At 44.4% G+C, this 17,606-nt stretch overlaps 1 protein-coding gene across 1 annotated transcript in view; it reads left to right on the plus strand.

Annotated features, from left to right (window-relative positions):
- NOC3L (NOC3 like DNA replication regulator) overlaps positions 1-17,606 on the plus strand; it is a 180,870-nt gene that overhangs the window by 146,684 nt on the left and 16,580 nt on the right. Inside the window, exons 17-18 of the mRNA XM_029609874.1 lie at positions 2,783-2,964; positions 3,166-3,294. Of these exons, the coding sequence (XP_029465734.1) occupies positions 2,783-2,964; positions 3,166-3,294 (311 nt within the window). The remainder of the gene's footprint in view (positions 1-2,782; positions 2,965-3,165; positions 3,295-17,606) is intronic.

The following is a 17,606-nucleotide window of genomic DNA, read 5'->3' on the forward strand; positions in this document are numbered from 1 at the left end:
AGCTTCTCCAGATGGAGGGCAGGGAGTCAAGATCAGTGAGCGCAAGGCCAGTGGTCAAAACAGGAGGCCTCATGGACTATCAGTCAGTTAGAGATGAGAGCGATATGTTTTGCATTGCTTGCATGTCTGCCATGCTTACACGGCCATCCATTATGGATCCTATCGGACAATGCGATGAAGGTGGCCCACATCAGCCATTAAGGCAGATCCAAGAAACGGGCAGTGGCTCAAGAGGCCCGAGAGTTGATTTTCTGGCAGAGCAGCACTTGGAGCGGCTGGTGGCATCTCATATCCCCAACGTTCGGTCGGATTTTCCCAGTTGGAGAAAATTAGACCCCAGGGAATGGGAGCTGTCAGAGACAGCAATGTGTCACATTCACAGAAGATGGGGGTATCCCCATATGGACTTAATGGCAATCAAAGAGAACATGAAGGAGTTGCGGTTTTACAGCCGCCGAAGAGAACACAGTACGGAAGGAATTGGACTTGAGTGATTCTTTATGCCTTCCCTCCGTGGCTTTGGTAGACAAGAGATTATGGCGGAGAGAGAAACATCCTGGCAACGTGATCCTGTTAGCTCCAGAGTGGCCACGTCTACCATGGTTCCCAGATCTGATCAACATGGCCATAGGCAGGCTGCCGAAGTTCAGATATTGGTTGACTCTTCTTCACCAGGACCCAATATTTTCGGGTCAAGCATTTTACTTCTGTCTTGCAGTTTCACTTCTGAGAGGAGATGACTGAGACAGAGGGGATATTCTGAAGCAGTTATTTCCACTTTATTGCAGGCTAGGTGAACTTCTACATCCTTGGAGTATGTGCAAATTTGGAGGGTCTTTGAGTCCTGGTTTGCTGTTGGAGTGCAGCCTCAGCCTGTTCAGGTGTCATATACTTTGACTTTCCTACAGGAAGGTTCTGGTCAAGGGACTGGCTTTTAACTCTTTGAGAGTCCAGGTAGCGACATTGGGTTGTCTCCGGTGTAAGATGCAAGGGTATCCAGATATTATACAATTTCTTTGGGGAACTAAGAACTTGTATCTTCCAGGTGTGGAACATTTGTCTGACTTGGAATCTGAATCTAGTACTTAGAGGATTGTTTGAGACTCGGCTTGAACCACTAAAGAGGGCTACATTTAAGGACTTGACTCTTAAAGTGGTTTTCTTGGTGGCTATTTGTTTAGCCAGGAGAATTTCAGAGCTCCAGGCACTCTCATATCAAGATCTCTTCCTACAAATTTCTGATTCAGGGGTATATTTATGCATGGTGCCTTCTTTTCTGCCTAAGGTAGTCTCAGCTTTCCATCTTAGTCAGACAGTGGGACTTCCAGCTTTTCTAGATTTGGATTCCTCTACACATGGGGGAGCTTAGGCTCTTGGATGGCAGGTGTACATTATTGAAGTATCAGAAGGTTACTAGTGATTTCCGTAGATTGGATCACCTCCTTATAGATTGAATCACCTCTTTGTACCGTGGAGTGGTCCAAAGAAGGGAGATAAGGCTTCTAAGGCTACAATTGCGCAGTGGCTAAAGGAAGCAATCAAATCTACTTACATTTCTAAAGGATGCCCAGTGTTGGGGGTTTAGGGTCACACTCGACGTGTTCTTAGGCGACTTCCTGGGCTGAGTCACAACAGGTATTTCTGTGTGAAATTTGCTTGGCAGCTACTGGGAAGTCCTTGCACATTTTTGCTAGGCATTATGGCTTGGATGTTGGGGTTCCAGCTTTCATGTGCTTTGGTGAGAGTAGTCTACGAGCGGAACTCTCCAGGTCCCACCCGAGTTAAAGGGAGCTTAGCTACATCCTTGGAGTCTGGACTGATCTGGGTATGTACAGGGAAAGGAAAATTGGTTCTTACCTGTTCATTTTTGTTCCTGTAGTGCCACAGATCAGTCCAGAGACCCACCTATTTACTGAGGTGGAGAGTCCACCACTCATACTGTTGCTTTGTATACAGTGCAACTGTGTTGGAGGTAGTCAATGCTGATCATTTATGTTAAATTTGGGAAATGAGTTTTCCATTGTCTTTTTGGGCAACTTCACCTTCCTCGGGCTCGTTGGAGGAGGGACGGCTGGTGGCACACTGGGTTATATACAGTGACCATGAAACTTTCTCTGTCTCCATCTGCTGGCAGGGAAGCAAAACCCAAGAGTCTGGACCAATCTGTGGTATTACAGGAACGAAAATTAACAGGTAAGAACCAATTTTCCTATGTGTGCACGTTTAACTGCAGTGTGAAGACATGTTCCTGGGGATGGGGAGGGTTTGTACTTACATGCATATTTTGACTTTGAAAATTAGTGCAAAATCTGCCCGTAAGAAGTACCCACTTACATGGCCAATCTTAAAATTACCCCCTTAGCGGACAGTTTCCAAAGACGGGGGTTGCATGAATAAAATAAGCCTATGTGCATGTAAGTAGCATGTAGATGCAAAGGCTGGGGAGTATGTGCGGACTTGCGGTGTCGCATGTAAATGTTAACTGGGAAAAATTAATGGTTTTGAGGATTGGTATTTTGTAAGGGGTATACATGTTGATATTACTGAACTTGTACAAACGTGTGCCTGATATTGAGTTATGGAGCTGAAATCACACTTGGCTCTTTTTTCTGCAGTTTTTGGATGGGGAGGTCTGGGTTAAGTAGTGAGGGGGGTCAGGGTACAAGGCTGCAGGGCTACATAAACTGGCGGAGGTGTGTGTGTGTATGTGTGTATGCTATCTTATGCACTATTGAAAATGACTCTCCCTATGTTAATTTGCTCTTTTAACTCTGTTTTGCAGGTGCTACAAATGATGATATTGCAATAGTGCTGGAGTGCCTTGACCTAATGCTGACAAAACGCAGGAAGCAGGTTTCCCAGCAGCGTGCGCTGGCATTCATTAAGCGTCTTTCCACCCTAGCACTCCATGTCCTGCCAAATTCCAGCATCGGGATTCTGTCAGCCACCAGAACGCTGATGCAGGTTAAGTGCTGCAAATAAGCCAGGAATTTTTTGGTAGCATGAAAAATCATCAGTATGTTAGAAGTAACAGGTGCAGGAATAAAAAGAAAAGGAGTACTCTGTTTCTCCTATTGGAAAATCATTCCAGAAAAAAAGCCAGCTGTTTTGTAATAGTCAAATGTAGTCCTGCACTTGTAGATATCTGTGTTGTCTACGTTTCAGACTTTCCCTAAAACTGATATCCTGCTGGACAATGATTGTCAGGGCAGTGGGCTCTACCTGCCTGAATTGGATGAACCGGAGTACTGTAATGCTCAGAGCACGGCTTTGTGGGAGTTGCAGGCCCTGCAGGTAAGCAGATTCTTCTTCTCACTCAGCAGGACAAGTAAGGAAAAAAATGTCTTATATTGGACAGGTGTGCAGCATTGTATGATTAATAAAAAATCCAAACCACATATTCTGTGAGTTTTAAAAGCTGTTTGACCTGTAAATGTATGTTCAACAAAGAATTGTGATGACAGGCTCTGAAACTGGAGTTTGGAGTATGAACGGCAGTGAGATTGTGAGATATTTTGTCTATATAATGCCTGGCACTTATGGCTAGGAATCCAGATTCCAGGCTGCTCTTGGGTTGTTCCAGGCATAAGAAATACTTAGCGCCTTTCCTTTTACAAGCTGTTTGGCATAACCTTTTTCAAGCACATTGCAGTGTACAATGTGCACTATTAGGTATAGCATTTAGCAAAAACATTCATCCTCACTGACCTAATCTGTGGGAACCATGTAGGCAAGGGGGGGGGGCCTTGGGGAAGTCAGTTTTTGAGCTCCTTCAGGAGGGATTGGTGTTTTGGTGGCTATTTGGGGATATGGGGTGGCTTTGTGGGTGATATAAGGCTTTGTGAAGATGGGTTGTTAATTGCTTGAGTGGCTGGACTAGTAGCTTGTTCTTCCCTAATGAGTGGGGTTGGTTTGAGTTATGCCTCCAAGACTTAATGTATTAAGCATGTGTGTGTGTATATGTTTATAGTTTGATCCAGCAATTTCCTCCAATTCCTGTGTACTTCCAGCACAGTCAGAACTAGGGTCAGTATCTTGTGCTATGAGCATTCATTCACATCTAGCGTTGTCTGTATTTACTATTTTAATTTGTTTTTAATATGTATTTCATCATGTAAACCATTTTGACTACCTCCTAGTAAAAAAAAAAACGGTATATAAAAATTGTTTAAATAAAATAAATACCTGAGAATTTGTCCACATTTTATAATCCACAGTCTTCCCTTCTTCCCCTCCCCCCATATCTAGTCTGGTCATTGAAACAGTCGTCTGCCAAAAGTCATACACTAAGGCCCCTTCCAGAACCCTTCAATCTTGGGCCTTCGATTTGTCTACTAAGTGTCACCCTTAAGCGATGACCATGACGACTCTTTCACCCCCCAGAAACTATGATCACTGCTTTCACATCATCCCCAGTCCTGGCTTTGCTGGGTAACAGAAGACCCAGGAACTTTCTGCATGGCAGCGCACATCCCTTACCAACTGTATCACCAGCCCAGTCTCTATATTTTACTGATGTGCTAGTATAAAGTGCCGGGTTGTTCAGGTATTCAGCTCTGTAACAGCCTGTGTGTATGTGTGCAAATGTGGATGTAGGGGCCTGTGTGTGTATGTATTCATCTGCCTGTTTGTGTGGGCATGTGTTTGTGTGTGCACACGCGCGCCTGTACCTGTGTTTTGTCTCTGCGTGTGTGTGTGCGCATATACATGTGCGAGCCTGTACGCCTATGTGTGGATGCGACAGGGCTTTGCAGACAGAACATAGTGTCTTTGCACCTTCCACTGTTCCATGCACCACCTGGTGGCTACACACAGATACGATAGTTTGACCAACATAAGCCATATAGATATATATATATATATATATATATATATATATATATAGTTCCTTAGCCTTCAGGTAGGTCAAGCCCAAGGAGTGGGTTATGCACCTCTGCCAGCAGATGGAGACGGAGCAAAAGCTGACATCATGGCCATATAAACCCGCCCTGACATCAGCCCGCCAGTATTCTCCATCTCCACAGATGGTAGACATGCATTCCCTTCGAGGGATTGCTTGTGAGTAAAAAAAAAAAAAAAAAAAAAAAAAGATGTTTATAAAGCACCGCTTGCCTCCTGAAGTGATACCATGCGGTCCCTACCTCAGTAGAGTGCCCTCAGTCAGATAGCCTTGACTGTCTTGGACCAGAAATTCCAATAGTGGTTGCAAACCAAGAGAGGTTCGGCGGTGAAGGCTTTAGCTCTCTCCCTACATAGCTGGGAGATGTTTCTCCTCCCAGCCAGGGAAGGCTGAGCTCAGGTAAAAGTTTTTTTTTTTTGTTTTTTTTTGCTGTATTAAAAATAAATAAATAATACAGCAGCAGGAGAAAAAGGTCTGTTACCTCGTCGTTCATCTGTCCTGCTCACGTCTCTGGGGAGTTTGGTGAGGTGAGGAGGTAGTGCAGGCACAATGGCTTGAGCAGCCGTTTGGCTAGGCCCCGATTCCAAGTTTTTACTTTTGATGCTGGATAGACCACGAGGTGATTTCATGCCTATTTTCACTGCGGGCATCAGCGTATTTCTGTGCATCCAGTTGTGAACCCAACTTACACATCTTTTTTGGGACAAAACGGCTATAGCACCGCTTGCCTCCTGAGGGATCCCATGCGGTCCCTCCCTCAGTAGAGTGCTTCAGACCGGTAGCCTTGAGGGGCCTGTACCTAAAGCGTGATTAGCAATTGCAGGTCGAGAGAGGCTTGGTGGTTAGGGTTTAGCGCTCTCCCCCTGTAGCTGGGACCCATTCCTATTCTCAGCTATGAGGGCTGGGCTTAGGTGAATGTTTTTCATATTTAAAGAAAAAAAAACAAAAAAGAGAAAAATCATAGGTTAGCCTGCTCAAATCTCTGGGGAGTTCCATGAGCTGAGGAGGCAGTGCAGGCATAGCGGTTCAGCAGCCATTTGGTTAGGCCCTGCTTGCAGGCTTCTTTTTGAGTGCATGGTAGGCCGCGAGGCCTTTGCACGCATTTTTTGTGCTTTGGGATCCTTGGTGCGCACCTGTGGATCTGTTTGTGCATCCTGCTTAGGCACCTTGGTTTACTGGGCGCCCAGCTTGGGCTTGCGGCCTAGACCCACATACATGCACGTATATGTGTGCGCACACTTTTTGGGTGCCCATTTTGGGCATGGGTTTTATGTGCATATATTCCAGGCACAAGCTTTCACTATTTTGCATGCTTACAACTATGGCGCCCACGGCGAGGAAGCCTAAGCACTTATCCATTGAGCTGTTTGCCATTTCAGGGTCATTCAGCCACAGCTTTCCTTAAGCCTATGTCAGCACTGCCTGGATGCTCGGGGCGATTTACCCACTTCTGATTTTGCTGCAATGGTCCATCTCTGCAGTCTGTGGATACTGGTACAGAGGGTGACATGACGAGGGTATCCCTTATTTGGTTGATCCACATGCCAAGTCCTTATGAGCCACTAGCTCTCAGGACATCAGGTTTGAGCCTGTGGGTCCTAGAATGGACCCATCCTTTTTTCCTGGGCAGAATTCTTCCAGGGTTGGGAGACGCTCCTACATGGCTGGTCTTCTGAATCGCCAGTGCCTACTAAGGTTGGTCTGTGTATTCTAAGTGCTCCTATGTCTGGCTCTGCAGCCAAGCACCATGGCACAGTGTGGCCTGACTAAACTTGAATACAGTTGAATCAAAATGGTACCTATGATGATGATGATGATGAACATTTCCCAGCCTTTGGAGCCAAATGAAACTCTACTCTGTTTCTTTCTTAGAGATGAGTTGCCGAGTTTGGTCTCTCAGGCATTGAAGACCCTTGGAGCGGCTGGGACTGACTCCTTGGGGAGGCAGAAGGACATTCCTATTTTGGTCACCCTACGCAAAGCTTCTTGTTTCTTTCCCTTCTGGGTTGCACTCCAGGAGTTAACTTCTGGAATGGAGTGCGCCAGGGGCTTCTTTTATAGGAGAACGCATCTTGTCAGCTTTATATCCCTTAGATCCACAAACCAGAGAGTGGTTGCGTTTCCTTAGGGTGGATGCCTTGGTGTGTTCTGTCATGAACTGTGCCACCATCTGGTTAGAGGGAGGTGCGGCACTGAAAGATGCTCAGGATTGTAGGATTGAGTCTATCCTAAAGCAAAGCATTTGAGGGGTTTTCGGCCTTATAGGGGAGGTTCTTCCCAGAGGTCCTGTCCCTTCTGCAGATCTCAGTCCTTTCACCCTCGAGGACCTCAACAGACTCCAGAGGTGGAGCCCCTCAGTCTGCCAATGAAGGTTGGCAGGCTCACCTGTTGGTTCAGGAGATAGGTGGCGTCTATCCCATTTTTACCACAGATTGGCCAGATTACTTTGGATCAATGTGTTCTCAAAGCTTTTTGGGGAATAAAAGAAGGGGATAGCCGAAAGTTCTTCAGAAAGTCTTTATTGGTTGCCCGACTCTAGGCCTGAGTTTCGCCCAACTGGGGCTGCTTCAGGGGCTGAATGAAATCTAAATCTGTGTATTCATAGGTGTGCTCAATCCATTGGAATCCACCAAAGACACTTAACTCACATAGATACCATCATTGGGCATGCAGGTGTCGCTGTTCGTTGGATTGCGTAGGTATTGTATATTCATCCAACAGTAGGAAAATTCTCAATTGTAATTGCTGTGATTACTAATCTTCTGTAGACTTCAGACGTATTTTATACTTTGAAGCTGCTTTAATTACAATTGAGAATTTTCCTACTGTTGGATAATATACAATACCTACGCAATCCAACGAACAGCGACACCTGTATGCCCAATGATGGTATCTATGTGAGTTAAGTCTTTGGTGGATTCCAATGGATTGAGCACACCTATGAATACACTGATTTAGATTTCATTCAGCCCCTGAAGCAGCCCCAGTTGGGCGAAACTCAGGCCTAGAGTCGGGCAACCAATAAAGACTTTCTGAAGGACTTTCGGCTATCCCCTTCTTTTATTCCTCACGGCTTTGTTAGACCGTCTTCCTCTTTGCTTTTTGGGACAGGTATGCTCTAGAATTTCTTCACATTCCTCCAGATGCCTGCATGGTCTCTCTATCTAATTCCCTTTAGCAGAGGGTAGAAGTGGAAGTGACATTTCAATGGAGGTTGAATCTGAAAGCGATGATTCTCAAACCCAAATCACAGAGATATATTGCCTGTTATTCCATTTATTTGGTCATGCCCAAGAAAGAAGGGTCATTTTGGCCCATACTGGATGCATATTTCGATCCATTGGGAAATTCAGCGGTCCGTTTTGTCTGGATAACAGGTTGATTTGAACCAAAACCGCAGAAGAGAGTCTTCGCGCAGAGTTGTTCCTTGCTACAGGAACTAGGCTGGGGGGTGAATCTGGCCTAGAATGATTTGCAGCTGTCTCAGACCCTGGAGTATCTCAAGGTTTGGTTCGATACAAGGTGGGGCAGAGTATTCCTGCTGCAGTCTCGGTTCCACACGTTGATGCTGCGAGTTCAATCTCTGCGGAACCCTGTTTGTCTGATCGTGGATCTTATCTATAGGTCTGGGGGTTGATGACTGCTGCATTAAAAGTGGTTCCCTGGGAGATGGCATATATGCACCCTCTTCAGCACCTGTTGATCTCCTGTTGGAGTCTGCAGTCAAAGAACTATGTGGTGAGGCTGTTCCTCCCATTAGAGGTGAGATCCCAGTTGAACTAGTGGTTATAGGCGGGTCCTCTTAGGAAAAGAAATTCCCTGACGACGCCGGATTGGTTGGTACTTGCGACAGACACGAGCCTCCAGGACTGGGAGGGCTCACTGACAGGTGCTGCAAGGGCGCTGGAGCACAGCAGCTGCAAGGGCGCTGGAGCGCAGCAGAGTGGCATGGAACATTAACCAAATTGCCTGTGCTTCCCATTTGTTAATGTGCTGCCAATTTGCCAAGCAGCTTCTCCTAAGCATATCCTCCTCAGAGCCGGAAAGAACAACTTCAGAGCCGACTTCCTCATCAGAAGAAACTTGGACCTAGGAGAATGGGAACTGGTGGAGAGGCCTTTCTGCTTCTGGTGAACTGCTTGTGCCTATTGGATGTAAGTCTGTTGGCGAACGTCAACTACGTGAAGGTTCCACACTTCAGTCACAGGTGGGACCCGAAAGCAATGGGCATCGATGTTCTTTTTCAGGAGTGGGCCACACGGCGTGCTACTGCTGTATGCGTTTCCCCCTAGCCTCTGATAGGCAATCTTATCCAGAAGGTTTACAAATCAAACTAGCACCGTCCTTTTACTAATTCCGGATTGGGTTCAAAGGCTGTGGTACACCAATATTCAGAGACTTCTAGTGGGCAATTCCCTCAGGCTACTGTCTCAGACGGATCTTTACATCATGGGCTCTTTCTGTAAGAGGATCCGGGTCGATTCTGTCTTACGGTTTAGCCATTGAAAGGGCATAGTTGTTGAAGCAGGGTTTTTCACTTGCTATACTTTACACTTTTCTTTAGGCCCAGAAATTTTCTACTTCTCTAGCCTAGGTTAGAGTTTGGAGGGTCTGGAGACATGGTGTTCTGAGCGAGGTACTTAATCACTCAAGGTAGATATTCCTTTAATTTTGGAATTTTTACAGGATGGCTTGCTTAAAAGTTTGGCCCTTAGCACCTTGAAGGTCAAGTCCAAGCTCTGGCTTCTTACAGAGAGAGAGTCATTGGAGGACTTTTGTCTTTCCATCTGGACATGTCCTGTTTCTTGCAGGGAGTTAAACATCTTCACTCCCCCTGGCGGCTTCCGGTGCCTTTGTGGGACCATAACTTGGTCCTCGAGTTTTTGGCGGGTCCGACTTTTCTACCACTGCATACTTTTTCCTTGCGGCTGCTTACCTTGAGGTCAGGTTTTCTGGTAGTAATCTACTTGGCTTGTCGAGTCAAACTGCAGGTTCCTTCCTGCCGTGAGGCTTCTCCATATGACTCCGGGTGCGGTTCAACTTTGGTCTGTGCCCTCTTTTTTGCCTAAAGTGGTTTTGGAGTTTTATTTGAATCAGTTCATTTGTCTGCCTGCCTTAGACAGGACCAGAGATGAAGATGAGTACCACCTTTTGCGTTCCTTCGTCATCAAGCGTCCTTTATGGCAGTGTTAGGAGGTGATTAAGGCTTTTCAGAAGTCTGATTGCCTATTTATTCTCCATGATTGAGGTAAGTAAGGAGCTCTGGCATGCAGGCAATGATTACCCGCTGGGTTAAGGAAGTCATTACAACAGCCAAGGTGGCTGCTGAAGTTGACTTACTGAGACAGATTAGACAGCATTCCAAGTGGGTTCAGGTGGAATCGTGGGCGAAACTTCGTTTGTCGCCTATTGAAATTTGCCAAGAAGCGACATGGTCATCTTTGTTCTCCTTCTCCAAGCGTTGCTGCTTAGATGTTAGCTCTAGGGAGCATGCCGCCTTTTTGCGGGTGGTATTGTCTGGACTTCTGGCAGCCTCCCACCCTTTTTGAGATTAGCTTTGGTACATCCCACTCATTGGGATTGACCTACCCAAACACTAAGGAAGGATACATTACTACTTACCTGATGATTTCCTTTCCTTTGGTGATGGGTAGGTCATTCCCAGACCCACCCTTGGCTGCCAGTGTTTGAATTTGTGGTTAGCCTTTCTTAGAGTGAGCTATGCAGAGTATGACTCCTGCTGTTCATTGTCAACTGGTAAGTGAATTCTCTAGCCCTTAGTTTGCTAGATATGTTCCTTTCTTTGTCTGAGTTCAGTGTTCCTGTTACTTGAGAAACCTGAATGTTTGTCTGTGGATAATAATGTTCAAGTATAATCAGTTTGTCCACAGTTTGACCTTTCCAAGATATACTGGCAGGCTGATGTCAGTGCAAGACTATATGGCTGTGACGTCAGCTTTTGCTCTGTCTCCATCTGCTGGCAGAGGTGCATAACCCACTCATTGGGGTTGACCTACCTTTCACTAAACAAAGGAAATTATCAGGTAAGTAGCAATTTCTCCATGTATAGATAGATATAGATATATACTGTATATAGATTTAAACAGTATATATATATATATATATATATATATATATGTATTGTAGTTTTTTATGTATTGATTTTATTGATGGATTATATTATGATTACTATGATGTATTTGATTATTGCATTATTTTGTAAACCACTTTGAGTTGAAATTTTGTTCAAGGAAGGTGGTTATAAGCATAATCTATATCGGGGGTAGGCAACATTGGTCCTGGAGTGCCACAACCAAGTCTGGTTTTCAGGATATCCACAATGAATATGCATGAGGTATATTTGCATGCACTGCCTCCATTGTATGCAAAAATATCTCATGCATATTTATTGTGGATATCCTGAAAATCGGATGTGGTTGTGGCAGTCCAGGACTGGCGCTGCAAAGCCCTATCGAAGACAGGCACAGGCACGTACACAGTCTGTTATTGACCCGACAACCCAAGCAACACCAGTAATGTTCGCTAATATGCTCTGTCTGCAAAGCCCTATCTCTCACACTCCCTCACACAGGGTCAGGTGGGAATAGGTGCACACAAGCTGGCACAAATGTGCATAATCATGTAGAAGTGGGTATACACTGGGACGCATACAGGGAAAGACAGACATGCACCAGGCTCTCCTAAACATGCACACAGCCACTGGTACCCACAGAGACAGGCAGAGGCCCCCTGCCCCCCCCCCCCCCCCCCACGACATGCATGGGCATACAGGCTGTTATAGGCCAGACTACCCAAGCAATGCCAAGAACATTTTGCTGGTATAGTATATAAGATATTCATGATGTACAGTTAAAACATATCTGTGGTTGTCCTATTTCTTTTTCTTTTTGTTACACATTATATCTTTTAACACCCAGCATCTGTATGCTTGAAGATAAAAGCAGGCCTTGCAGCTAGTGTGGCTGTGTTTAAAAAAAGGATTGGATAAGTTCTTGGAGCAGAAGTCCATTTCCTGCTATTAATTAAGTTGACTTAGAAAATAGCCACTGCTATTATTAGCAACAGTAACATGGAACAGACTTAGTTTTTGGGTACTTGCCAGGTTCTTACGGCCTGGATTGGCCACTGTTGGAAACAGGATGCTGGGCTTGATGGACCCTTGGTTTGACCTAGTATGGCATCTTCTTATGTTCTTATGTTTTACGTGGTTAGCTACTGGGATTGTCTATTGCTCAAAAACCTAAGTGAAGGGAGATTACCAAATTCAGGACCTTATTTACTAAACATTTTTCCCATAGACACAGAATGGGAGAAAAGTCTTAATAAATCAGGTCAGGCCCTAAATTAGCAGTGAATACAAAAATAGTAAGAAACATCTAAAATTGAAAAAAAAAACCCCAACAAAAAACCCTGGGTAATTGCAAGAAATAAAGAAAAAAAAAGGGATGCATCATAGCTTGTGCTGCTCACAGCCCTCAAAACAGGGCAGAGATATATTTAAAAATCACAAAAGTATTAGTTGATGTTTGCTTGATATGAATTATACATTTTTCTTTTCCTTTTCTGTGGGTTTCTTAAATATATTTAAAACATTTTTTTTATTGTGAGGCTGGGGGCTCTGATTATATGTGAACCAGTGCATATAATCTTTGTGGATTTGCTATTGTGTTTTATATTTTGAGATTAGCCTTTTTTTCTGATTTTAGATAGAAACAGAATGTGATGGCAGGTAGACCATAAGATCCATTTAGTCTGTCCAGATCCATTCCTTTTGATCTTGGACTTTCCACTCACTTTTTCACAACTATTCCTCTGTGCTTATCCTCAGTTCAGCTCTTTTCTTTTTTTGTGTTCATATATTTGTATTGACTTTAAAAGATTTTTTTTTATATATGCAGTTTGAACAAAACATTAGTTCCTCTTCTTTCAGCCAGACCAGTCTGGACACATGGGTTATGCTCTCCAGCCAGCAGATGGAAACAGAGAATAACAGGTTTACTGACATCACCCCTTATAATAGTGTTCTTCATTGTAGGACCTGGGAACCAGTGACGGTTCCCATAGATCCTAAGTATGGCTTCCTGGCTCTCTTCCCCCATTACACACTGTCCCCTCACCATCTCTATAGGCTTGCTGCTGGCGCTGCCTCCAGAGCAGCTGTTCTGGTTTTCTTCTAAACCAGCTATCAGCAATCAGCTGGTTTCTTCTAAATCAGCACAGCAAATCAGTTAAAACTCACTGATTGCTGTGCGGTGTTGGAAGAAAATAGAGCAGCTAGTACGTATTTACCCAGATTTTTCGAGAACTACTCAGCTGCGTAAAAAGGCTTTTCTTTCAATGCGGTCTGAAATATTAGCTTTAGGGGCTAGTTTTTTATTACGTTTCCCCTGTAAATATGTAATTAAGCTATCTGGAAATGCATATATTTTCTTCTGTCCTGATCAGCTGCAGGAGTTCATAAATGGTAGAATGCAATGACCTGGTGTATTATATATAGAGGAGGAAGGATCTATAAAGGGAATTAGGGTATCATGCAGTCTTGCTATTATTTTCTTTGGTTTCATATATTGTCTCCTCTAATTTCCCTTCTCTCTCTCCCGCCTATTTCCTATGAAAAGAATGAGAAAATTGTTTCTTTATGTCCGTGTTTCATTGTATTTTGATTTGAAAGTCCCTTAAGTTTCCTTTTCAAAGATGTTTTTTCTAAATTTTGAAAATTTTGATAAATTAAAAAAAACCAAAACCCTCACTGATTGCTGTGCGGTGTTGGAAGAAAATAGAGCAGCTGGTTTGGAGGCTATGCCAGTGAGGAGAGAACTAATAAACCGGGGGGGGGGGGGGGGGAGTCAACTTGGTTGGGGGCGGGAACAGGATGGTTGAGGCTGATTGGTGAGCGAGGCAGGTGGGGGTTGAGACTGACTGACTGAGATGGGTAGAGGATAGGGTGCATTGGAGAAAGATTGTGTGGGGGGAGTGGAGCTGGGGAGAGGGAGTGAATGTTGAGGTAGATGAGGTAGGGGAAGAGTGTTTGGGGGGGATATGAATTGAAGAAGTGAGTCTGGGAATGGGGTGGGGGGGATGGGCCAAGGGTGGGAGAACATAGAGGATTGGACTTCGTTTAGTTACACGAGTTGCTCTGAGTGCTCCTGAGCATTATTAGAGGTAAAACCCTACCACCCCCAGGCTGGCACATGATTGGAGAGGGACCCCCCCACACACACACACACACACACTTCTCTGACCTTGACAAGGATATGAGCCACTTTGTCCAATGATGGTCCTTCCTCTCTCACATGAAAGTTTTTTTTGCCTAAGTAGCCCCTGCTGAAAAATAGTAAAGATCACTGCCTTATTAGGGTCTTGTGTTGTACTCAGCCTGCAAGTATTCTCTTTCTCCAGTAGATGGTAGGCAAGCTTCCCGTACTGTGACTGAGTCCTGATTTTTAGGCTGGGTGTTGAAGAATCTGGTGGATAAGACTGCTTCTTGGATGATTAGTCTTGAGACTCCCTCCTCCTGTTGAGCGGCTCCTGGGGTAATAATATTTGGACTTCTTCCCCTCATCCCTCCGGTTGTGCTTCCCTTTTGGCCAGGGGGCTTCCTTGTGGATCAGGGTTTTTTTTTTCAGCATTGCTGTGAAACTCCCCCCCCCCCCTCCTCTTTTTTTCGCTATCTTTCTCTCCTTTTTTTCTGTGGTTTATTCTTCCAAAAAAAAAAAGATGGGTTTTTCTTCCTTCTCAGCTATCCCTGTTTTGCCCTTTGACCCAGCTACAAGCGACGAAAACAAAACAAAAGAAAAAGGTAGGTTTTAGTTGGAGAAATCAGAGGGCTGTAGAGCTCAGTAACAGGAGGCCAGCTATTTTTTTTCCTTATTTCTTTGGTGAGTCAGTGCTGACAGAAGGGGTTTGAGGAGATGGCTGCTCCTGCAGAGTGCAGGAAGAGGAGCTCAGTGTGTAGCACATGTGGGGATGCAGTAGTCCTTAGCAGGAGGGGGAGCACTTTATGCTGGCATTGTGAGGAAAGAGAGAGCGAGAGACACGAGATTCCTTGGTTTTGGAGAGGGGGGCCTGCATCAGTGGGGCTGGCTGGTTAGTCACTTTCTGCTGGTGAGATCACTGCCTCAGTGGGAGGGTGGCCATATTGGATTCATGGAAAGGAGAAAACCCAGAGCTGGGGCCTCCCTTACTGTTTCCCACAGCATTGAACATGCTCAGTTCTCCCTTGAGCATTCAGTCCCGCAGCTTTTAGAACAGCAGGATCTTTTGCTATGTTGCCAGAACCAGTTCACATTTCCTCATTATCTGCATTTTCCACTGGGGCTGTGTGCTTAGTATTCTGCAAGCTGGCAAGCGGACATGTTATCTGGTTAAAGATAGCAGGGATAAATATCCTGCTGAACATACCTACCTAAAGTTACCAGGCTACATTTAGCCAGATAACTTTAAACCTAACTGACTAGCTTTTGAATATGGCTGGTTAGATCTAAAGTTATCCGGCTTTGTGTGGCCAGAAACAAACTACTTAACCAGATATCGTTTGAAAATATCTGGTTAAGTAGCACTCCTTTGCTTAAAAAAAAATAAATTTACTGGTTTCCTGGCCCAGTTCCCAGCACCCCATCCAGCACAAATATCTAAACACCCTGCTAGTCTGCACGCCTCCCCCCCCTAAACCTCTTCAAATTTAAAAATAATGCAATTGTTGGTACCAGCCCTCCCCCTTCCCACCCAGGTAAATATAAAATAAAATATCCTCTTAACTTCTGCCACCCACCCAGTACCTCAATCGTGCCACCATGTTTAGCTCCAGATACACAGGCGCTTCCACTGTTACTCTGGCAGTAGTGCTGTAAGGGTAAGCTTTTTGTGTAACTGTTCAGCCCAGCTCTGAAACAGGTCTAAGATTATACAGTTAACTTAATCGAATAGAACTGAAATTCTGTTAAGTTAGCTGGATAACTTAGGCATGCCCCAGAAAGCTTCTTTTTTTTCTCAGGCTATATTTTAGCCAGATAATGACCTATCTGGCTAAAATCTAGCCAGATAAGTGATTTAATATTCAAATCCTTGCATTTAGTTGGATAACTCGTGAGTTTTTAAAGTGCCTGCATCACATTTTCTATATTGAACAAAATTTGGGCCTTGGGGCCTCCTCTTCAGAGCATTTACCTCGAGCAGGTTTTTCTTTGACTCTTGTCATAAGAAACCAAGGAAGCAGACAGAAGAGGATCTTTTACAGCAAAAGTCCTCTAGATCAGACACTTCCTTAGGAGTGCTCAAGGAAGCAAAGGTTTATGGAAGTGTTGAGGAGCTGGAAGAATGGGATTATTCCTTTAGAAATAAAGGTGACTGGTGATTTGCCTGCTTCATAACAGAGAGCTATCTAGCTTGATGTCATGAATCTTACAGATTTTGAATATCAGAGGAAAAGGGGGAGAATGATGCCAATTCAGGTGATAATGGAAAGTTTGTGAAATCCTTTCTTCTGCACAGATCCATAAAAAAATTAATCTCTGGGGAGTGGAATCATCTAAAAGCCAGTCTTAAAGGTGGAAAGATCGTGAATAAGCTGTATCCCTGAATACACAGGAGAGGGAGAAGCTGAAAATTCCTAAGGGGGATGCGTTCATTTCTGCAGTCACTAAAAGAACCACTGTTCCTGTTGAGGGTGCTCCATCCCTTAAAGTTGAATAGGGTAGGAAAACTGAATCTGTTGTTTAGCAGCACTCAAAGCCTCTGGTTTGCTTTTCCAAGCAGATGTGTGTAGTGGCATTGTAATTAGAGCCAGTTTACATATGTATGTGTTTACAAGAATCTTCCATAGGGGGCAGCCTTTTTGATAGAAGTCTCATAGTAGTGAAACATTTGTTGTGCCTGGGCAACTGGTCAGTGGACTCCATATCCAATATTCAACTGATCAGGTTTACTTTTAAGAGTAACCTTCTCTTTAGTGAGAATGTAGAGAAGTTTGTGAAGGCCTTGGGAGAATCTAGTGTGCCGAGAATACCGGAGGATAGGCTGAAAAGTCCTCCGTGTCCTACTACCTCCAGAAGTCAATATTAGGCTCTGAAACAGGGAAGATCTGGGAGAACATCAGGTTAGTACATAAGAACATAAGAAATTGACATGCTGGGTCAGACCAAGGGTCCATCAAGCCATCATCCTGTTTCCAAAAGAGGCCAAACCTGGCAATTACCCAAACATCAAGAAGATCCCATGCTATTGATGCAGTTAATAGCAGTGGCTATTCCCTAAGTAAACTTGATTAATAGCAGTTAATGGACTTCTCCAAGAACTTATCCAAACTTTTTTGAATCCAGTTACACTAACTGCACTAACCACATCCTCTGGCAACAAATTCCAGAGCTTAATTATGTGTTGAGTGAAAAAGAATTTTCTCCGATTAGTCTTAAATGTGCTACTTGCTAACTTCAAGGAATGCCCCCTAGTCCTCCTATTATCCGAAAGTGTAAATAACCGATTCACATCTATTCGTTCAAGACCTCTCCTGATCTTAAAGACCTCTATCATATCCCCCCTCAGCCATCTCTTCTCCAAGCTGAACAGCCTTAACCCCTTCAGCCTTTCCTCATAGGGGAGCTGTTCCATCCCCTTTATCATTTTGGTTGCCCTTCTCTGTACCTTCTCCATTGCAACTATATCTTTTTTGAGATGCGGCGACCAGAAT

This window comes from Rhinatrema bivittatum, chromosome 7 (assembly GCF_901001135.1).
Source record: "Rhinatrema bivittatum chromosome 7, aRhiBiv1.1, whole genome shotgun sequence".
Taxonomy (NCBI): Eukaryota; Metazoa; Chordata; class Amphibia; order Gymnophiona; family Rhinatrematidae; genus Rhinatrema; species Rhinatrema bivittatum.